The sequence below is a fragment of the Triplophysa dalaica genome, chromosome 15 (assembly GCF_015846415.1).
Source record: "Triplophysa dalaica isolate WHDGS20190420 chromosome 15, ASM1584641v1, whole genome shotgun sequence".
Lineage (NCBI taxonomy): Eukaryota > Metazoa > Chordata > Actinopteri > Cypriniformes > Nemacheilidae > Triplophysa > Triplophysa dalaica.
In genome coordinates this window covers 17,087,040-17,109,716 of record NC_079556.1, presented here as the reverse complement: position 1 = coordinate 17,109,716, position 22,677 = coordinate 17,087,040, and the positions used below count along the sequence as shown (strand labels likewise).

Sequence of the window (22,677 nt, the reverse complement as noted above, 5' to 3'; positions counted from 1 at the left end):
AGTTGAAATGTTAAAGCATTGTGTTTCCTTAAACACTACTGAATCCTGTTCCGATACAAGTTGAGCATTTCCCCCCCATTATTCCCCCCCAACTGTGAGTGTGAAAGCTGATCTGAGATCAGCGTCTGAATGGAAACCTTATGACAACAAGGAAACAACAAGGAAACTGAAGTGACACGTTTAGTTCCTGCATCTTATAAACCTCAATACGACAGACCACAATGTTTTTCGCCCGAAGTGTCGCATTATATGTCTTAATAATGATTTGTTCTGCAAAAGATACTGAAATTAGAAACGCCTCAAAACCGGTGCGGTTGTTCACCGAAGAGGAGTTGAAGAGATACGATGGGAGTGAGGTACGCGCTCTTATACAACACACTAACGTTAAGTTACCAGTTTTTTTTATTTAAGAGGTTTTCACCAAATTCATTGCATTACAAAGCTGTTTTAAATTCGTCCCCGCTAACTTAACAGGATGGACAACCAATTTATATGGCCATTAAAGGTGTAGTGTTTGACGTCACGACTGGAAAAGGTACATGTCTCAAGTGAACATAAAGCAGTTTACACTCTCCATGAAAGGATTTACATTTTTGTAATAGATTGGAAATTTTAGAACAGAACCTGCATTTATTGGTTTAATTTTTGACATGTTTCCAGAGTTTTATGGCGAGGGTGCGCCGTACAATGCCCTTGTTGGAAAGGACTCGACCAGAGCAGTGGCCAAAATGTCACTTGACCCAGCAGATCTCACACATGACACTGTAGGTTGGATATTTTAAAGATCACAACATAGCCACAGAGAAGTTCTGTGGTAGTCTAGAAGTACAGGAAAACTTTTAATAGTTCCCTATTGCTCGAAAAAGCATGTTTACAGAAACATTGACTCTCTGTTTCCTCATTCTGAATAATTCCTTAGATTCCACCAGGGTCTTTTCTTGGTGATCCAATCGACCCTGTGGTCTAAAGCCATTTTAAATGTTTCCCTCTCTCCTTGTCCTGTTTGTTAGATGGGCCTTACAGAAAACCAGCTAAAGTCCCTCGAGCAGATATTTACCGGCACATACAAAGCAAAGTACCCTATTGTTGGATACACCAGCAGGCGCGTTCTCAATGAAGATGGAAGCCCCAACAGAGACTTTAAACCTGAAGACCAACCTCATTTCAGCATTAAAGATGAACTTTAAACAATCTTTATTCAGATCTCATTATAACTGTTTGGGCCCCCCCATTGAACATAGAGTAGGCAGGTGTTGATTTGGTGTCCTTTGGTGGTCTTGAAGCCCACAACCTAGAAAACCTTATGATGCGTTATGTCCCACGTTGGTTTTTCCCCTGGTGGGCTGCTGTGAAGGTCATTCTAACAAGGCCACCTACAGGTGTGATTTATACAGTGACATATAAAATGTCCATGTCCAAATGTCTCTCTATATTTATGGCTGTTTTTTGTTATGTCTTACATATTATTGTGAAATACTGTGAAAATATCTATAATTGTATCCATAAATAACATACAGTTCATTTTACTACTGTAGCACTCCAGGGGAAAGTTTGGTGATTCACACTACAGTTAGAAATTGAAATCACTCTGTGGTGAGTGGTTTCATATTATAAATTAAAAAGTTGTTTGTCAATCCAAAAACAACATTTTGACTCAAACATCATATCAGTCATAATTATAGTGTTTGTGTCTAATTTTGATTTGCCTCTAATGACCAGAAATGTCTCTCACCAGTCGAGAGATATGATTGTTACTGTAACTGCATTTATTGTTTTGACCCGTTAATGTCATCCACACTGGGTTATTTTAAGTGAAATGTAATTATGACTCTTTAGAAACATGTAAACTCTGTAAAGACCTGGGTTAGATGAACTTGGTGCTGATCGAAAGATATGTATTAAGAAATAAATGGCAGTCCAAACCTGAAACAGTATGAAGTAATTTAATTTTTTAGCCTCTCTATAAGTTCACATTGTTGAAATCGAAACGGCTGCTGATGTAGGTACTGATCTCATTTCCATTGTGACTATAAGCAGTAGGTGGGCATGCTGAAAATTATTCAAATAAATGCATCTTACTTATTTTCATGGTAAATTTGGCTGTTATGCAGCTCACACAAAAACATGAACGTGGGGGCTGGTTGTTTTCATCAGACGCAGTGAGTCAGTTAGAGCCAAACACTGTCAAAGTTGAAGTCTCAAAATGATGTTTATTGATTCTTTACAAAAATTCCCAGGGCACCAGTAGCATTTACAGCAAAATAATGAATCATAGTAAAGGACCCTTTACTGTAAATGCTTCTTTAGCTCTCTTCTTGTAAATCCAATGCAAATCCCATGTGTACCATAACAAACCCTAAACCTACAACAAAAGTAATATTGATATCAACTGCATGAACCATAACACATTTTATCTTAATATCAAGTAGATATTGAATTGGTAAATAATTACTAATTGTTACATCAATGCTTTTTTTTACAGCAATTATACTAAACTGCATGTTTAATGTGATATTCATGTTTTTGACAGTATATCTTTTAATATGTACGTCCTCTCGTGGTCCTCTCTCACCTTTGTGGTACCTGTTCATGCTCACATGAGTGACGTGACGTATGAAACACTTTCCACTCACTGTCACAACACGCAGTTGCCTTCCGTAGAGGTGTTAATAGTGGGTGCCCGTGATGCTTCTTCCTGTCTCCATTGCACATCAGAATTTCCCCTCCGCCCACCCACTTTCATTTAGTGTGTTGTAGTGGGCTGTTTTACTTCAGTCTGTCTGAATCTCTTGTTGGTGTCTCTTCTGTTACTCGGTCATTTTAGCTTATTGCTGTCTTGGAACACCCACGGTGCAAAACGGAATATTTTTAACTGGTGAGTAATAGCAAAATATTTATAAAATATTTATTTAATAATACTCTGCTATTGTATTTATGCTTTTGAGCGGTTGAGTAATTTGAGCAGTCATATTTCTAAACACGTTCTCTTCAAAAAAGCTGTTGTGATCAATATTGATTTGACTATTATTTTATTCTACTTGTTATCTATCATGTATTAGCTTACTATTACTTTTATATATTGTGCTATTCAAGAGTTGATTCAGCAAAGTTTCATTGTGCGACAACTGATATATCAAGATACTGAAACTGAACCAACAAATAAATGAAACGTCAAGCTAATATTTACAAATGAATTCTTTTCTTTGGGCAGATAATCTGACCAAGTGGAGTGCATCTTTGGTCATCACAACAACAAACCTATGAAGGTGCTGAGTGGTCACAACGTGGTAAGTAATCACCTTTATTCAAAGGTCTCACACACCTATTGTCCTTAATGTCATCATGGAAACTGATTACTATGTGTTTGAATTGGCGTACTTCCCTAAATCTCATTGACAAACACATGTATTGTTCTTTCTGTTTCAGTGTAAATCGTTGACCCCAAACAGCATGGACCTAATCAGCATGCAAGCCCCAGTTGTAAGTATTGATCCCAAGATACACATACAGCGTTTCTTAACACCTTCTGATTAATAGATTAGTGAAATTATAGATTTCTTTGATGGTTAAGTACTGAGGGCACAGCCCAAACAGCTCTGAGTGTATAAATGTCAAGGCAGCTCAGTGTGCCAACACATGGCGTTTAGTGAACATGCTTGCTTGCTCTGTGTAGCTTTCAGTTTATTTCTGACTGTTGAAACTTTATTCAATATCGTTTCACATTTTTTAGTTAATTTAGTTAACTTATTTTAAAAAGAGATTGATCTGATTGTTTTTATTCCTGTTAGGTTCATGCGGGACTTTACCTAAGTCAGCAGACCAATACCAGTCTGCCCAACACCTCCCACACTGGTGAGCTGAATATCTTACTTCTTGTTTTAAATGCCATTTGCACATACAAGTGTTTTTTTTACTTTTGATTCACAAAGCACTGTACATCGAGATTACACTTTCCAACTATTTAATATGATTGTTTGTACTGGTTCAAATATTAAAATCTTAAATGTGTCTTTTTGATTTTTAATAGAAAACATGAACATCAATCAAAGGCGTTGGAAAAGCATTTTCAGACGTGTACGGAAGAAACAAATGAATTCCGCACATGTCAGCGTACATCCAAAACATCCACTCTTTGGACAGGCCCTCTCTGATGTCTGTGGAAAAGATGGATGTCCTCCCAAACCAATTATGGTAAGAATCAGCATATTAGTTTATATCCGACTCCCAAACCATAAATTATGTATTTTATCATGCTCAAGGCGTTCTTTGGGTTTATTCTGTATTTCATTTTTGTTTGTAGGATGTCCTTACATTACTGCTGAAGAAGGGTCTGTACACTGAAGGAGTGTTTAGGAAAGCAGGCAATGCCAAAACTCTGAGAGAAATCAAGGCACAGCTAAATGATGGGATGGAAGTTGATCTGGAAGAGAACACAGTCTTTCTACTTGCTGACCTTCTCAAGGTATGGAGTTGATCTGATTTATTGTGTGATTGTGTGAAACAGCAGCCAGCATTTATTTGCATATCTGGTCATTAATATTCAGTTTATGTGTTTTATTATTTGCAGGACTTTCTGAGACGTATTCCTGGTAGTTTGCTAATGGAGGAGCTCTACAAATCCTGGATGGATGCAATGGAAACGCAAGACGTAGAACAGAAATGTGCAGAAGTTCAAATGTAAGTTGTCAAATAAGGTCATTTCATTTCTGTTCTCAATATTGGACAATGGTTTGGATATAAAGTATTAAGTGTAAAATTGTGAGTTTAACCAGGTCTTTTATTTGTCTTCAGGGTGGTCGACAAGCTTCCTGACCCAAATATTCAGTTGTTGAAGCACCTGATGGTTCTACTGTACCACATAAGGGAGAACGCTGGTACAAACAAGATGGATTCTAACAATCTTGCTGTGTGCATTTCACCCAACCTGCTCCACACAGAAGTGGAAAAGATACCACAGGTTGGTAGATCACGCGTTAGTACAGTGACTTTTAAAGGCTATGACCTAAAAAACTTCCCACATTTTCTGGCTGAGAGCCAGAAGAAAGAGGCTGAGTAAAACTGAAACTTGAGAGTGAAAAAATAGATCAAAAGTGTTTCAGACTATTTGCATGACCCATTTTCATGGAATTTCTATAAAAACATTTACTTTTTGGATAAAATGACTAATGTTTATGACAATATGGGTTTGTATTTGCAGGTGACACTCTTGACACAGTTCCTCATTGACAACTGTTGTAAAATTTTCGGAGAGGATATGCTGAACCTGTATGGAGACTCTGATGAAGATGAACTCAGTGACAACCAAGGTAGCTTTTTAAGTTTTTGCTTTTTGGAGCCCTATACACTATAGTTAATAAAGTCACTCTTTACCTATGTTGAAACACTTCATTAAAGACCACTTTTGAAAACTTCCTGTTTCAATATTTCTGAAACAACACATACATTTGAACAAAATACAACCAACAGAGCATTTATAACTGTAGCAAAATATTATATCAATATCTAAATAATGCAAATACAAATTAAACTGGAAGTGTTTAAATCTGGTGAAATGGTCTGTAGGAGTTACCATAATGGTATTTCTAGGCAAAATATTTGAACTGATCTGAGTTGACTTGCTCATAAAATATTATCATCCTTGATATCTCCTTTAGATTCTTTTTCTTCAAACCATCATGACTCTGCTTACGACAGTTATGACCCTGATGCAGATGGCTGCCTTGAAGAGAAACCTCAGTCTCCCACTCCAGTAGAGCAGTGGACTACAAAACTTTTAACCCGCAGACGTTCGGAGCCAACATTTGCTTTCAGCCAGGGTGTGCCAAAACAGCTTGCTCTTACCAGGAGTCAGACACAAATGGACTTTCATGACAAATTATTAACAAAACAGATCTCTGATGACTGCATTCTATTAAGAGCAAGTAACAGTTTGGGAAACAGCTCTGGTTTGGCGCCTAAACGCGGTGCCAGACCAACCTCCAAAGACTGCTCGTACTGTTCTTCAAGTTCTCTAGAAAGTTGCTTTTCCAGCAACTCAGAAAGCTCGATCCACAACAGCCCACTTATCGCATCCTTGTCCAATCAGAGAAGGGTCCTTCAACGCAAACACTCCTTTCCCACCCGCATGTCCATGCCCGCACAGAATCGCTCTGAAACCCCCAAAAGACGCTCACAGTCAATGAAGACTGCACACCTGCGAAGCAGGACTGTTTTCGGGCGAAGTGGTTCTACCAAGCGGGCCATCGAGAGAACCTTACGTCAGAGCCAGACTCTACCTGAAGTACTGAAACCTCAGACAGAGCAATCTGCCTCATTTTGCGAGCCAAGGCGCTTGTCTAGCGAGGAGGTTTTCCAGCAGGTGGACAGCAGAATACCAAGTGATCCTCCAAGTTATGAGCAGGCGGTTCAGCAGAATTCTCATGCTGTTCTCTCAAACCGGGTCTCACTGACTGTTCAGGATGCCAGATGTCTGCAAACACACAGCCGTTCCACATCTCCGAGTAAAGAGACATTGGAGTCATCTTCTAATGAGGATTACGATATTGACAACAGAGATGATAAAGACACATGTTGTGAAAGTATGAGTGAAGGCTCTTCAGAGTCGAGACAGAGGTCCGATTCTGAAACTATGTGTGAAGCATCTGCACCAGTGTGGTGTGATCAGGACCATGTCAGAGAGACATATGTATGAATGATGGTTTATTCTTGTTATTGTCTTGTTATTCCATTTTGTGTAATTTAGACAAAATGTAATATGGTGCAGTAAAGTGTTTACAATTTTGTAAAAGAGCATTTTTTGAATATGAAGAAATAGCTTATTACAGATTTAAGCACATTGTTAGAATGCTGAATTCTTTGTGGTAAATGTTTTTATACCATTTGTTTTTTACTTCCCCAGCAACAAAATGTAATGAAAAGGCACTTTGAGGAAATGTCACTACACTGTTTGTGCAATTTGTGTGAACTAATGTAATTGCTCAATAACAATGTTTTCATGCAATATGAAATAAACCTTTTGTACTTTGAATTATATTTGAAGTATAGTTTTTTAAGCAAATATATTTTCCAATTACATTAACGCTTAAAACTAACATAACCAATTTATACTTTATTTTATATGTTATACGAAATGCAACTACATTTTTTTTTCTCAGCTCAGCTCAACTCAGCTTTATTTATATAGCTCTTTTTACAATTTTCATTGTTACAAAGCAGCTGTACATGAGACTTAATGACTATAAGCAAATCAAGTACAGTTATATACCTGTAAAAACAAGAAAAAGGTGAAAACACAGAAGACAGACATTCAAACGCTCCACCCACACAATATGCACACATACTAACACACATAAACACAGACACAGACGTGCAGACACACGGACGTGTGGACACACAGACAAGCGCGCGCACACACATACACAAAAACAGACACGCACACACAGTGTAAGTCCACATTTAAGATAAATGAGAGAGAAACACAGCTTTAATATTAAACAGACTATAAATTTCTATATGCAATATTAAGTATGTAAAACTTTAAAATTCTTATTCTAAAGCAGCCCCCCCTCTGGCCAGGCAAATAGTGCAAAACAGTATGCAAATGGTGGCGAGAAACCAGAAACTCCAATCAAGAAAAAAAACCTCAGGAGATCCCAGGCCCAACCAGGGGATTCCATTTCCCCTCTGGCAAAAGCTGCTGTCTCTGCACAAGCATGACAATGCTTGCACAACAAGCATAAATGAAAATAAATAAACTCAGTAATAAGATAAATTATAGATTTAAGATTATCATTAATAATCTAATAGCATTTTAAATTTTGTAGTGAAAACGTGTCAAGTCGCCGCGTCCTTCTTTATCCAGCTCTATCATCTCATCTCGCCGCATCCCATTCTCCGCTCTACCATCAGGTCAGGACATGAACTGCATCCTGCTCGCTGTGGTAACCTCGGAACATTGAGACAGGACTGGCTGAGAGTAGAGTACTGTTCTGCACTCTTTGATGCAAAAATACATCAGTTGTTGTTGGAAGGGTTCCTTGTACCGGTTGATCTAACTTATGTTAGCCTAAACCCTCAAAAAAGTCAGTTTGATATAATTTAAACTTAAGTGACTTGTAAAACCAATTAAATTTCACTTAAAAAAAGTTATTCAGTCGAAGTAGGGGGCTTTTTACAGTGTTCAATTCAAAGCTGGCGATACCCTCTGTTTCTATTTTGCTAGAATCATAAAAACAGTTGTGCAAATTAGTGCAAACCTTATGATGAAAAACGTTTTTACCAAAGGTTTTCACCGTACTGTTGGGTCATATCAATATTTGGTGATTTAAATCACCATTTGTAGTCTGGTTCAAAGATTTTAATGCATTTTTGTAATTTTAAAGCATGGTTTTCCATAGTCAGGTGAGGGAATTGTCAGGTCCACAACCGAACTGTTACATCCGAAACATATTCAGGCCCGGATTAAGAATTCAGAGGCCCCTTGGCACAAGTGCCTTTTAGACCACCCCATTAAATTAATAAAATAAATTAACAAGAAAAATGATAGGAAATTCTCAAGAATATTCTGAAGTGCTTTTCTCAAATATTTTCTTATGAACATCTTCACTTTTTCTAAGAATAAAAGGGCAGTCTTTGTCAATGATTATACTAAAAGAGTAATTTGTCCATTTATTAAACTGCGTGATTCACGTTCTTAAGCATGTAATGTGTTAAACGGCATTAACGAATATTATAACTATACTTCTTTAGCCTATATTGTATATTATGACATCATAATATTTGTGTGTATGTAAACATTTTGCAATGTATGTAAAAGCACTGTGGATTTTCTAATAATGAAGGTTTAATATTGGTAAAGTAAGGCAGTTACACCTAATCATTATTATATCAATATGAAAATTCATAATTGTCAAGGAAATCATCCAACAAATCACCATTAAAAGGCCAGAGAAGCGCACAGAAAAATAAAATACTGTTTTGTGAAATTGTGTTCCCCTTGCTTGGGCCCTAAGCGCGGATGGGACCCTTGTCTTGTGCCATATAATGCCCATTGGATAATCCAGCCCTGTCCATATTCCTCATTAATGGGCACATGAAAATTAAAATGTAGTAACTATTTTATGTTCTATAAAGAGGCACCCCTCCCCCATTTGTTGTGTATTCGTATTTCAGGTTTTAACATTTTTATTCAAAGAAATCCTAAAAATAATCTCCAAAAATATATTTTTCACCATCATTTATTCAGATGGTTCAATATATTGAAAAAAGAGAATTCTCCAAAATTGTATGTTTCAAATTTTGACTGAAAATGTCACATCCATAAAGCAGGAATTGCCCCGCAGTGACTTTATTCAGCAGTCGAAAACCAGTGACAAGTGTCCTGGCCGAGTAGTCTAGACCAGATGTTGGCTAGTTCATCACATGAAACAAGCAACAATTTTGACAACCAAAAAGTATCCAAAACCTCTTAATTGTACAATGTTATTGACATTATTGTCTACTGATGTAGCCAACAAAAAATTGCCGCAACTTTCTTTAAAATAAACATGAATGTTTGTGTCATATGTAAACTGTACGGCACCACGTGATGTTCATTTTGATCTTCTACTTGTTCATTTTGAACTTCTACTTGTACTATAGTACAAAATAATGACAACTGACCACATAACCGCCAGTATGATTGACCTCAACCATACCCAGAAGTAATGTTGTGTGACATTGGGCTGTTAAAGTAAGCTTACATATAGCGAAGCGACGCGATCAGAACACAACACTCTCCCTCAAACCAACGGAGCTGTGTGTGCGTTCAGGTTGTGTCGCGTCGTTAGTTTTGGGCGTGAGCCCGATCAAAGGTCGAGTTTCCGCAGGTGCACTGTAAGCAGAGAGCTGCTGGCACTCTTTAACGCGAGTGGTCCAACTTATCTAGCAAGCTATCGTGGGGCGAGGCTTTGACACCATCTATTGAACATGAGTCAGACGCGAATGTCACAGTGAACGTTCACCGCGAAGAGCGCGTTTCTTTGGTCAACTTTATTCTTCTTTGGTCAACTTAATTCGTCCCACAACAGAATAACAATGCCGAAGCCTGTAAGTATTTATTTTGTGTCGTATATTGTTTTGTGTTGTATAAATCAGAATGCGTACATTGTACCATACAGTGATTTTGTAGTATTAAACAACAATCTATTGCGCATAAAAACAGGTTTAACTGAAATGAATGAAATGTTTGATTTGTATCCAGTCTATGGCTTGTCTTTCACAAATATGTTTCGTGCTATTTGGTTGTTTTGCATGTGTTTTGCATATGTAAATATGGTAACATTTGATACAGGCTAGCGCTCAAAGGCTGACTCATTAACTATAAAAAAACGTACATAGCTCACTTCAACTTAAAGTCCCATTGAAATAAAAAATGAGAATTGTTCAAAATGTTTTTTTTTCATGAAATATTCCAACGTTTACAGTAAATATCTTATCGACGTGGGTCATCTTCTTTTTAAAATCCATGTACCCACATAATCTTCAATTAAATCTGAAAATGCACTTCCCCCCTGAAATGACTATCCTTATCAAATGATGTAAATTGGACAGCTCTTGTGAAGCATCTGTTTACTCCTCCCTTCAACTGTCAGTCTGTTGCCAGTTTCATTACAAAATCAATGCAACAGCTGTTTTACACATCCAATTAATTGGCAGTGAAAAACCTAAGCCACGCCCATTAATGTTCTCCTTTGAAATTCCTTTTCACTCTGAAATGTGTCAGAATACGGAATTAAAAAACGATTGCAACTTCCGGTTCGGACTTTAACCTTCAGGTTTAATCTTTTTTTGGATTACTGCATTGTCTCAAAATGATTTCCTCTCAAAGGTGACAGTGCAACCTTATTCATGCTCATTTTGAGTGGTTTTTGAATATTACTGTTTCTATTCAAATGATAGTCCTCGAACTTTAAGAGTACACTATTCAAGTTAGGGTTAAGATGACTCAGTGAGTTGAGTTTTTACACATTAACTAGGCAATGAGTTCATACTCTGTCCATGGGCACAAAATGCAGCAAAGTAAAAGATTAGCTAGATGCAGATTGTGTTACAGAGTGCACACACTTTCGACTGGTATTTGACTGCCAGAATGTGATGTCATTAGAAGTAGACCTACTGCCCATTCAAAGTTCCTCAAGAGGTTTCGAGTTATTTTGTTATTTAATTATCAGTATTTGAGATAATATATACTATTTCAAATACAACATACTGGTTATACCTCACAAGTTAAAAGTTATGTTAATGTTAAAATCATAACGGTTGGTTCTGTTCAAGAAATGAAAGATATTTTTTATATCCAGTATAAAAGCTTAAGCAAGTTTAATCAAGTGTACTTTCTCTGGCATTTTTTGCCTTACACTGTGCTTTCCAAGCAAATGAGACATGTAGCGGTCACACTGAGTTATGACGAAGTCTAGATACATTTTACAGCTTTGGCAAATACCTTACGGTTGCTCATGGAGATGTTGACTGCTGGATTAAACAATAGCACTCACGCTGACTGTTCCATTGTTAGGACCAATCCAACCGGGAAGGAAACCTTTGAAGGTTACAGATTATATGTGATATTATGGGATTGAGATTATAGATTATGTCTATAAAAAAGAGTTTTCAATTTATATCTGTCGCACAATAATAATGTGCTTATAGATGTCAGATTGCTTTCCACTTACTGCCAATGTCTTTTTGAAACATATGTGCAGAGATTTAAATTTATTTGATACAGTTGTCAGCCTATTGTGCCTTATCTAATGGCCTGTGTCGATAGTTTTACTTGGACACCCTGTACACGCTATTTTGTTTTAATGTAGCCTACTATTTATTTCTGATATCGGATTGTCTGATAAGACTGTTTGGTTTATTCTTAAGGACACAGAAAACAAAAGTATGTAGTAGTATATAAACTAACAATTATCATGAAGCACACCTTAATGAAGTAGTGCAAATTATTTGGTTTTGTCAGCAGCTTGTGTAAACTGCTTTAAAAGTGGTGAATGTTGGGTTTAAGCATGCAGATCATTTACTTGCTGATGTGGCTGAATATACGGTACGCAAGATGGGGTTTAACAGTTAAGAGTGTGAGTATTGTTGCAGTTGCCACTTTTCTCATGATTCGAAGAACTAAAGTGTATACTTCAGTATTTTTTAGAGTAATAACACGTCTTCCATTAATACTTCACCAACAGGCACTAGTTAGAGATAGGAAACATTAAACAGAAATCTGAAAAGAGCTTTCTTACATTTGTTGCACAAGCGTGAATGGTTTATCTTTATAGCTAGAGTAGGCTCACGCAAAGGTTGTGTAACTTTGACAATGGTTTTGCTCTGTCAAGGTTCACAGAGTTGTTATGAAAGTGTGCTGGTTGAATTGAGATTTCAGAAATGTCTGTGTCTGTTAGTTTGAGATCACAAAATTACTTCTGTCAATACATTTTCTGTTTGTGTGTTTACAGACAACCTCACAGCTTTTTATTGTTTAGTTACTTGTTTTATAAAGTGTAGGCTATTTGATGGCAAAATTGAAGACTGAATTTTTTTTTTCACATTGTAATAAAGTCACACCTGGGAATGTCTGTTGAAACTGCCTATAATGTTGACAATCATTTTGGGAATATATGTAAGATCTGTCAGTTAGGCTTAATTTCCATTGACTCAATGAAGCAAGGTGTTATTTGGGTTGCATGTCATTATTTAACTTGCAAGTTGATGATGTCATTCATTTGATTTATTACTTGATTTATTCCTTAGTTTTCTTACATTAAATATGTAATATATATTTTGGGGAATTTTGAACTAGGCCTCATAGAATTCCAACTTTTTTGGGCCAGCTAGTGTTGGTGGCTGATGTCAACTTCAATACAAGTAAAAATTGTTTTGCTTAAATGTGCTCTTGCATATCATTAACTGATAATAAAAAATCATGTGATGAGTCTTTGTTCTCACTTGTGTTTGTTCTCTGCAGATCAATGTCCGCGTCACTACAATGGATGCTGAGCTGGAATTTGCAATCCAGTCAGCTACGATGGGCAAACAGCTCTTTGAGCAGGTAAGATTCACCTGCATAGATTCCAATGTCGTAAAAAAGGGAGCATTGTGTAAGCTTATCTGATAATGGTTAAAATCCAGCTCTGATTTTTTTGGCTGTAATTTAATGGTGCATCTCTTTTAGAGGCAGTTCCCCGGACAGGGTTTAAGCCTAGTCCGAAACTAACTTAAATGTTAGAGGAGTCTTAATTCGAAAACAAATTGCACTGACATATCTTAAAATGTATCAGTGGGATTGTTTTGTCTCAAGGTGCCCAGTTTTTAAAAACAACATAAATAACCTAATTTAACCAAGGCCTAGTCCCGGTTTAAGATGATCCCTGTCTGAGAACCGCCCCGTAAACTTTAAATTTCTTCAAAGCCCTACTAAGTGGACATATATGCCCATACATTTATTTAATAGTTATATGTGTACCACATCATGCTTATTTGTTGATACTGTATCAACTGAACACTACTATTCAATATACAAACCATACATTTGTTTTAAAGGAATGATCTTGTAATGACTTGTACACAGCTCAGACTAATTGCAAAAGTATGTTCCTTCACCTTAGTCACACCCAAAGTCACGTTTAGGGGTAGACACTGGGTGTAAATCCTTTTTCAGATACTATTGAGATTAGTATAACTCAATGTGGGAAGACACCCGTTCTGCCTTTTTGGACACACCTAATAGATAAGACATTAGGGTTGGTTGGTAGTTTCCCTCACTAGTGATTACATAACCAGTGTAGAGTTCCTATTCTAATCTTTTATTTCACATTAGCAAAAAACACACCCATTGTTTGACCTAAAGCACAAATAATGTCACACAGCATTCTCGATATTTATTTTTCAAGAGTTAGGGCGATAAAGTGTAAGGTGTTAAAAATACGTCATGGATGAGTGTTGAGTCTTGTGGGGAGTGCCTTCCTATGGAACGGCTTGTGATTCTATAACATCAAGGTCATGGGTTTGATTCTGAGGAAATGCATGTGCTGATAAAATAAAAAGCTTGAATTGAAAGTGAATTACTATGGATAAAAGTTTCTCCCTGATGCAAAATTTCAAGCAAATTGTACTTTAATTGTACTAATGTTTTCATGTTCAATTTAGTTTAATTAAAAGGAAAAAAATGTCCTTCATGTTGTTCATTCTATCCCTGCTTACTTCAGTTTTAATCCTCATGACCTTGTAAACTAGCTGTACTGTTTAGCATGTTGACAAAATGTTATATGCTCTCCTATTAGTAAGCTGCTTTGGATAAATGTGCCTGCCAAATGAATTAATGTAATGTAAATGCATATTATAAAAACTGATTGAAAAAATTTCTCCTGTATTCAGGTGGTTAAGACAGTAGGCTTGCGTGAGGTGTGGTACTTTGGTTTACAGTACACAGACAACAAAGGCTTTCTTACATGGCTAAAACTGGACAAAAAGGTATTTGTTGATTTCTAAATAGAAATACTTGAACAATATATTTGCATTTTGTTCTGTAATGTTATTGTAAAATCTTTTTATAGTCACTATGCACAGATTAAAATGAACAATATTCTAATTTAATGATGATTTGGGGGTATACAATGATAATTAATGAATAAGCAAATAATGTACAGTGTATTGGGAACAGTGTTATCCTTTATCAAAGTGTAATGCACATGTAATTGTTCTTAATACTTGTTCTTGTTCTGTACTTTACTTCTCCAACCCTATAACCAATTTGCTGAATAATCATGCCATGCACAACAAAATATTTTGATTCTATTCAATTAAAATGTTCCACACATCATTCTGCGTTCTGATTTCCAGGTGTCCTCTCAAGAGATGAAGCAAGAGAACCCTCTTCAGTTTAAGTTCAGGGCCAAGCACTACCCAGAAGATGTGGCTGAAGAACTCATTCAGGACATCACTAAAAAGCTGTTCTTCATGCAAGTGAAGGATGCCATTTTGACCGACGAGATATACTGCCCCCCAGAGACAGCTGTTCTGCTGGCCTCCTATGCTGTCCAAGCCAAGTTTGGAGATTACTCAAAAGAAACCCACAAAGGTGGATACCTTGCATCTGAGCGATTGCTTCAGCAAAGGTGAGCTCAGTTTGTTGACCACTGAACAAAATAATTAAATTAAAAAACCAGTACATGAATGCTTTCAATAAACAGTACACATAGAAATAAAAAGTACATTTGGAAAAAAAGGAAAAGAAAATCTAGTAGATTTTTATGTGGAAGTATTTTTTGTGTGTGACATATTACACAATTTAATGTAATTTACATACTTGAGCAGATTGTGCAACAATTTTAAACCTGTGGTATTGCCACTTTGCATTTGATGTGTATTTCTGACTAGGTAACAACTTTATATTTTGTTTTCAGAGTTGTTGACCAGCACAAACTCTCTAAAGATCAATGGGAGGAGAGGATCCAGATTTGGCATGAGGAACATATAGGCATTATCAAGTTAGTTTGACATATACACACACCTCCATCTCTACTTTATTTGGTAGGACAAATTCATCATGATTTTAAATTCCTTATTACTAGGGAAGATGCCATGCTTGAATATTTAAAGATCTCACAGGATTTGGAGATGTACGGTGTCAATTACTTTGACATAAAGAACAAGAAGGGAACAGACCTCTGGTTAGGTGTGGATGCTCTGGGACTTAATATCTATGAAAAGGATGACAGGTAAGCACTGATTGATTTGGCAGTGATAGAACACGTAGTCAATGATTTTAGAAATGCCTACAGATGTAGTCTGAAATCCTGGGGTCAGTGTGGAAGCTGTAATGACTGTGTGGTCAATGACCCACTCTCAGAACCCACAACAAGGCTATGGGGGCCAGAGCTCACAGTCGATATGACTGCATTGTTTGTTAATATTGAGAGGTCAATGCCCACAAGGACTGATTTACCAAAGTGTTTGTTGTCTTATGCTGATAAACAACAGAAACCCTAAACTTTATAGTTTCACATATCAGTAAGCACAAAATATAGCTAGATCTAGAGCATAAAAGGTGTTTTATGAATCCAAATGTGAAATGTTTCAAAATAATCAACAACACAAAGACATGCCACATATGCACATGAAAAGTAACCGACCAACTAAACAGAGGAAACACAGTGATATTTAGACAGTCACAAACCATAGAAACAAAACATATCTGGATCTACGTTTAAGCTGGGGTAACAGTGAAAGAACTACAAAGAACATGGACATAACTACAACAGGAAGTGACAACATAACAATACAAAATTTAAAATAAAAGACACGAAGGCAAACAGAACAATAAACCTTACAACAGTTAAACAATGCCAGTTGCCTGAATACTCTGATGTTCTTTATTTGTTAGGCTGACTCCAAAGATTGGATTTCCATGGAGTGAGATACGGAACATTTCATTCAATGACAAGAAATTCATAATCAAACCCATCGACAAAAAAGCTCCTGTAAGTCGTTTCATGACATTCTGTTTTTTCTGAATTTCTTGTATATAAAATACTATGAATCAATTCGGTTTTCTTCTAAATTAAATCTGTCTTCAAAGTGATATGGCTCAGGGATGTGTTAATAGTGTTAATATGCCATATTAGTATTACTATTTAATATTAGTCACACCAAAAATATGTTTAACTACTTATTTTATGTTACACTTGTATGCCTAAAAACAATGTTTAAAAGTCTTATGACCAGCCTTTAGGACAGACCTTGTATTTATAGTATTCATATTTACGGGCTTATCTTTCAACTTTTAGAACACTTGTTTCAAGATGCCTGGTTTATGTGGCTCAGTTTTTTATAGTTCATATGGTGGCTAACATTCCACACCTGCTCATTCAGTTTTATGTGAAAAATTTATATTTTCAAATGACGTTAATATAGATGCAAGCCATATTTGTACTTATTTATTTATTTAAATCACTCATTCTGTACATTAACTTGTTGTTCCAGGACTTTGTGTTTTATTCATCTCGCTTGCGCATTAACAAGCGCATTCTGCAGCTGTGCATGGGAAACCATGAACATTACATGCAGCGCAGAAAACCTGATACCATTGAGGTGCAGCAGATGAAGGCACAAGCTAGAGAGGAGAAACATCAGAGACAGATGGAAAGGTGCGGACATCATGTTGATTCCACAGAGTACTTTAATAAATAGAAAAGCTTATTATCACAGATGTCATAAAACTTTAACTAGCAATTTAAATCATTTTACAACTAAGAGAAATTATCATTTTAAGTTTAGAAAATATTCTAATGTTTTTTTTCCCATCACCACATGCATTTCTGATTGCATTCGGTGTATATTTGAAATATACCTTCTTTTTTGCATTATCTGTTTTTTCCTCAGAGCCCTGCTTGAAAATGAGAAGAAGAAAAGGGAGGCAATAGAGAAAGAAAAAGAAAGGGTAGAAAGAGAGAAGGAAGAGATGATGCTGAAATTGTATAAATATGAAGAACAGACCAAAAAGGTTGAGAAAGGTAAGAAGACTGAACAATTACATCTTTACATCTAAATATTTTATCTCGGGTCCGGAAAACAACACAGTTAAGTCAAAATATATAAGTATGGGATAATGTACTAGTCAGTATAAACCAAAAAGAAACTGGGTGACCCCAACATGAACTGTCCTATATCACATTGATTTTGTATGTATTAACTGCAGAATAACAACACTTTCCCGGCTATCATGCTGCTATTTAACCTCCCCAAGTAAAAAAATGGACATTAGATATTCATTTGAGTTGAATTAATTATTAATATTAAATAATTAATAATGAATTTATATCTTGACTGAATATACCATGCAGTTATTTATAATTGAATGACTACTGCTCTCTCCTGGTTGGATATATGTATTGCACAGATCTGGAAGAGCAGCTTGAGAGGGCCCGGAAACTGGAGGAGGAGAGAAGGAGGGTAGAGGTAGAGGCGGCACGTCTGGAGGTTGAACGACAGGCAGCACTCATAGCCAAAGAAGAATTTGCCAGGAAAGCTGAAGACCAGATGAGAACACAGGAGCAGTTGGTGAGCTAGCGTTAGTTTCACACACAATTGAAAACACAAATTGATCTCTACAGCACTTATCACGATTTTGCATTGTTGCAAAGCAGCTTCACAGAACATTTTAAAACAAACAATTGAGACCTACGAAAGAACAGTATAGAAAGGGGAAAAAAATGGAAAACATGAAAATGATTTGAAAACTTTGAGTACATTGCATTAGAATATTATCGCAAAGTAAATTACATTTTACAGTTACATTATAGCAAACACATACATGACTGTTTTGAAAAACATTTGCAACAAACATTTGCTCTTCATGGGATTGGTTAGTGAAATAAATAGTCCTATTATTGGCAGAGCCAGTGTTCCTGTGCTGTGAATGAATATAGAATATATAAACATATGAGGGAATGAACGTAAATTAACATTAATGATATATGAACATTATATCATCATAAAAAGAAACAGAAGGCCTCTGCAGATCTACTGTACATTTAATTTACACAGATATATATATATATAGATATAATAGACACTGAGCACCTTAAACGTTTACATTTTTAACTTTAGCTTTAGACTTGAATTAATTTATTTTTTGTAGGCATAACTAGGTAGGTTGTGTCTAGAGTTAAGATGACCTAATTTATTGTATTTTTAAAGTCAGCAGACCTGGCCGAGTACACAGCAAGGATTGTTCTACTGGAAGAGGCCAAGAGAGTCAAAGAAGAGGAAGCCAGCGAATGGCAAAACAGGGTGAGTATACAGTTAGCAGACTTAAAGCACACTTTAAATTGTAGGAATATTATTAAACCTTATCTCAAAACCGACTTCCTTTTTCTGCTTTTATTCTGAAATTGCATTTAATTATTTCTACCCAAAACTCACTTTGAAAAGACAGAAGACAGAACCCGGCCCTGTTTTAACGGATATGTAATAAAATATATATTGTAACCAATCATGTCACAAAGTTGAGTGAAGCTTGTGTGATTAGGTGCGGACAAATTTTCATCTTCATGATTGTGCTTGGTAACGTGCAGATTTATATATAAATATAAATATAGAAATTATTTCTACAGGTTTATATCTACAGGTTTAAATACTGTATGTTTAAATAGTTTAAAAAGATTACCACATTAATTATGGATATTTTCCACAAAGTTTGACAACCCAAGTATCCAAATATTTTTAGCTGATTTTCAACAGCATATATATTTTTAAATATTTTGGTAACACTTTCCTTGAAGCATGTATGTATAATGCATTATAAAGAGTTTTAAAGGGTAACATGCATTACACATTTTAAATTGGTTATACTTCTTTACAACTACATATAATGCATTACAACACACATTATGAAGAATTTTAGTGTAACAATGAATTGCTAAGTGTTATAATGTATTAACTGTAATAACAATTATTTATAAGACATAAAAATGCATTAAAAGGTGCATTACAATGCTTTAAAACGACTTTTATAATGCATTACACATACATGCTTCAAGGAATGTGTTATCAATATTTTTGGTTTACCCTTTATCTTAATTTAACCAAATATTTTTGTGGAATCTGTGACTTTGCTGTATTTTATTCAAGTAAATTCCGCTTGATAATTTGTTTTCTTGGAAAAGATACCCTTATCCTTTAAATCCATGAAACAATCAATGCATTTGAAGCATCTCATACTGTGCTTCTCCGATGTTTACAGGCTAAAGAGGTACAGGATGACCTGATGAAGACCCGTGAGGAGTTGCAGAATGTGATGGCGTCTCCTGTTGCTGCACCGATGGCTGCTCCTGTTCTGGCTGCGATGGAGGTACCTTCAGAAAGGCTTGAGAATGATCATGAGGATCATGAGGAGAACAGTAGCACCCACAGTGCTGAGCTCCTTGTGGATGGCATTGAGGACCACCGCAATGAGGAAGAGCGCATCACAGAAGCAGAAAAGAATGAACGTGTGCAGAGACAGCTTCTGGTAATATATGCATGCATGCATAAACACAAACAAACTTCTATTTTCTATAATTTCTAATTTATAATTAAAATATAATTTGTTGTTGTGAATTTTGATTTCATTTGTGTAATTGTTGCATCTCATTTGCTGGCATTAAAGGGGTTTACCCAAAAACTAAAATTCTGTCATCAATTACTCACCCTCAGATTGTTCCAAACCGGTATACATTTCTTTGATCTACTGAACACAAAAGAGGAGATTTGGAAAATGTATGAGATCTGTTTGGTTACATTCTACCAAATATATTTCTTTGTGTTCAGCAGAACAAAGAAATGTATACAGGTTCGGAACAATCTGAGGGTGAGTAAATGATGACAGAATTTTCATTTTGGGGTGAAGTATCCCTTTAAGTTCAATTAATGTCCAATGAGGCTTACTGTGCTGGCAAAAAATTACTTGAATTTGGAAGAAATTTCAAATCCATTTTTTATTTCAACTGTTATCGCAATTCATGACACTTACATAAATTGTATATTAAATTGTTCGTAGGCCCTGAGCTCCGAGCTGGCTGAAGCCCGAGATGATTCTATGAAGACTCAGAATGACATTCTGCACAATGAAAATGTACGAGCCGGAAGGGACAAATACAAGACGCTTCGTCAGATCCGTATGGGCCAAACCAAGCAGAGAATAGATGAGTTTGAAGCATTGTAAGGGCCTCTGACATCTCTGAATAACCTTTACCAAAGCAAGCACTGCTCATGCCCCTCATTGCTGTTCAGGGGTGAATATTTTTAGAATTATCATACATGGTTTCACTTTGTATTTGGTGTTAAAATGACTGGACTATTTGCATAGTGACTTATGTGAATATGATAATACATGCTATAAAAGTATATTTTATTCTTTTGACAAACATGTACAACATACAACGTTTTTCTGGAAGACGTTAAATTATTTATACATTGTTCAGATTTGACCACAGCACCTTTGTGATCTTATTTATGCTGATTTTGCCAAAGCTTTTGGATCTTTTGTGATCTTTGTAGCTGGGGCTAATTTATCTGAAACTGTATGCTGCTTATGGGGGTTTCTTGATTAACATCAGTTCCCGTCAAAATAGTAGAAGCAAGTGCAAAAATACAATTATTTAAGATGATAGAAACACTTCAATGTGATCAAACAGTGGCCACAACAAACAAGTAAATGTTTTTTGATTAAAGATTTTCTGTATAATAAATAAGAATTGTTTACATTGTTCAATGTAATATCTTGAAATAAATATATGATTTATTTGAAACACTGTATATGGTTTTAATAACATATTTTCCCAATTACTGTTAAGTGGATAGTTCTATCATCCTTTACTCACCTTTAAGTTGTTCCAAATCTGTATACTTTTGATTTGTTCTGATGAACACAGAGAATGATATTTGGAAGAATGCTTATAACCAAACCAAGGTTTTTGGAACTCATTGACCTAGTCGGAAAAAAATACTTTATACATTTTTGGTTCTGTTGAATACAAAAGAAGATATTTTGAAGAATTTAGGACAGCAAACAGTTCTGGGTCACTTTTGACTACCATTGTAATTTTCCTTTTTTTTAAAACTGTTTGGTTACAAGGATTTCTTTCAACATCTTTCTATGTGTTCAACCAAACAAAGATATTTACACAGATTTGGATCAACTCAAGGGTGAGTAAATGATGACAGATTTTTTTGGGGGGTGAACTATCCCTTTAATTGATAAATGGGTGTTCAAACATTGTTTTTTTATTTGCCTGTTTGTCAATTTTTTGACCGAGATCTTTGCTGTGTGTCTGTTGATGCTGAAAGTGTTTTCTGTTTTTAGAAATGTACTTTGTTTTACAATGACAACAGCACTCTTGACAGCAAAGTCATTCAAAATAACAGAAGGGTTTGCCATGTCTATTTACCCAGATGTCCTCCACTTATATTGTGACCATTAAAAGAACTACAGTGCAAATTGCGGTGATGCGCAGAAAGGCTCTTAAAAGGAAAATTGTTATGTAAAGGGTGAGCCCGCGCGAGATCACTAAGGGCCACTGATATTTACTCGGACTAGCGTTGATTATGTTGCTAGACAACAATTTATATAGCCTGGAAACCATTTGTTGAAATATGCAAATGGTGAGTTAACAATTCACAGGGTTAGGATAACCGTGTCCGTCCTTCATTGGAAAACGTTTAAAAGATGATTAGTGTTTTTCTTACTGGAAAAACTCTCGCATAATTTACCACAGACCACACACCATTTCATTGAAATCCGTTTCTGACTGGTCTAATATTTACGGCATTTATTTTAGTTAAATAATAAAAAAATTCATACTTGATTGAAGAGTTTTGTAAATGATTACTGAATATCGGAAATCTGCACGGAGCTTATTTGTTGATCTTATAAGCTTGTTGAAACTGCATAGAAAGATTTGACCAATTTTCACGATAGCTCCCAAAAATAGTCTCTGAAGAACATCAACTTGGTTTCAAAGTCGCATCGCTAATGTATGCCTAATGCTTTAACAAATCGCTTGCAAAACCTCGGATATCCAAAATTCACAGTTTATCAGGAAATGGAAAAAAACATTGTTTTTTTTTATTATTCAGCGCTTTATTGTCAACGTTGACAAGCAC

The 22,677-nt window shown here is 35.8% G+C and overlaps 3 protein-coding genes across 3 annotated transcripts; all 3 read left to right on the top strand.

The window, feature by feature from the left end:
- The first annotated feature begins 108 nt into the window (after positions 1-108).
- On the top strand, positions 109-1,956 carry nenf (neudesin neurotrophic factor). Its single transcript, XM_056768370.1, has 4 exons — positions 109-356; positions 475-535; positions 661-764; positions 1,011-1,956. The coding sequence occupies exons 1-4, from the start codon at positions 222-224 to the stop codon at positions 1,185-1,187; spliced, it is 477 nt and encodes a 158-aa protein (XP_056624348.1). The 5' UTR covers positions 109-221; the 3' UTR covers positions 1,188-1,956.
- A 397-nt stretch (positions 1,957-2,353) lies between these two features.
- Positions 2,354-7,027, top strand: tagapa (T cell activation RhoGTPase activating protein a). The gene is made up of 10 exons (XM_056768368.1): positions 2,354-2,875; positions 3,212-3,287; positions 3,427-3,480; positions 3,789-3,852; positions 4,028-4,191; positions 4,301-4,462; positions 4,568-4,677; positions 4,792-4,957; positions 5,198-5,306; positions 5,655-7,027. The coding sequence occupies exons 2-10, from the start codon at positions 3,261-3,263 to the stop codon at positions 6,689-6,691; spliced, it is 1,893 nt and encodes a 630-aa protein (XP_056624346.1). The 5' UTR covers positions 2,354-2,875; positions 3,212-3,260; the 3' UTR covers positions 6,692-7,027.
- Positions 7,028-9,803: 2,776 nt separating this feature from the next.
- Positions 9,804-21,323, top strand: ezra (ezrin a). The gene is made up of 13 exons (XM_056768622.1): positions 9,804-10,086; positions 13,001-13,084; positions 14,410-14,505; positions 14,875-15,149; positions 15,438-15,521; positions 15,606-15,752; positions 16,418-16,514; positions 17,017-17,180; positions 17,416-17,546; positions 17,933-18,093; positions 18,733-18,825; positions 19,778-20,044; positions 20,573-21,323. The coding sequence occupies exons 1-13, from the start codon at positions 10,075-10,077 to the stop codon at positions 20,735-20,737; spliced, it is 1,776 nt and encodes a 591-aa protein (XP_056624600.1). The 5' UTR covers positions 9,804-10,074; the 3' UTR covers positions 20,738-21,323.
- Positions 21,324-22,677: the final 1,354 nt, after the last annotated feature.

Bases quoted from the DNA above. Each gene is read 5' to 3' on its own strand.
- nenf (XM_056768370.1), top strand. From the start codon at position 222: ATGTTTTTCGCCCGAAGTGTCGCATTATATGTCTTAATAATGATTTGT. The intron at 357-474 runs GTACGCGCTCTT...CTAACTTAACAG, and splicing joins AGAGATACGATGGGAGTGAG to GATGGACAACCAATTTATAT. The intron at 765-1,010 runs GTAGGTTGGATA...CCTGTTTGTTAG, and splicing joins CAGATCTCACACATGACACT to ATGGGCCTTACAGAAAACCA.
- tagapa (XM_056768368.1), top strand. From the start codon at position 3,261: ATGAAGGTGCTGAGTGGTCACAACGTG. The intron at 3,481-3,788 runs GTAAGTATTGAT...TATTCCTGTTAG, and splicing joins TCAGCATGCAAGCCCCAGTT to GTTCATGCGGGACTTTACCT. The intron at 4,192-4,300 runs GTAAGAATCAGC...TTTTGTTTGTAG, and splicing joins GTCCTCCCAAACCAATTATG to GATGTCCTTACATTACTGCT.
- ezra (XM_056768622.1), top strand. The intron at 15,753-16,417 runs GTAAGCACTGAT...TTTATTTGTTAG, and splicing joins ATCTATGAAAAGGATGACAG to GCTGACTCCAAAGATTGGAT. The intron at 18,094-18,732 runs GTGAGCTAGCGT...GTATTTTTAAAG, and splicing joins TGAGAACACAGGAGCAGTTG to TCAGCAGACCTGGCCGAGTA.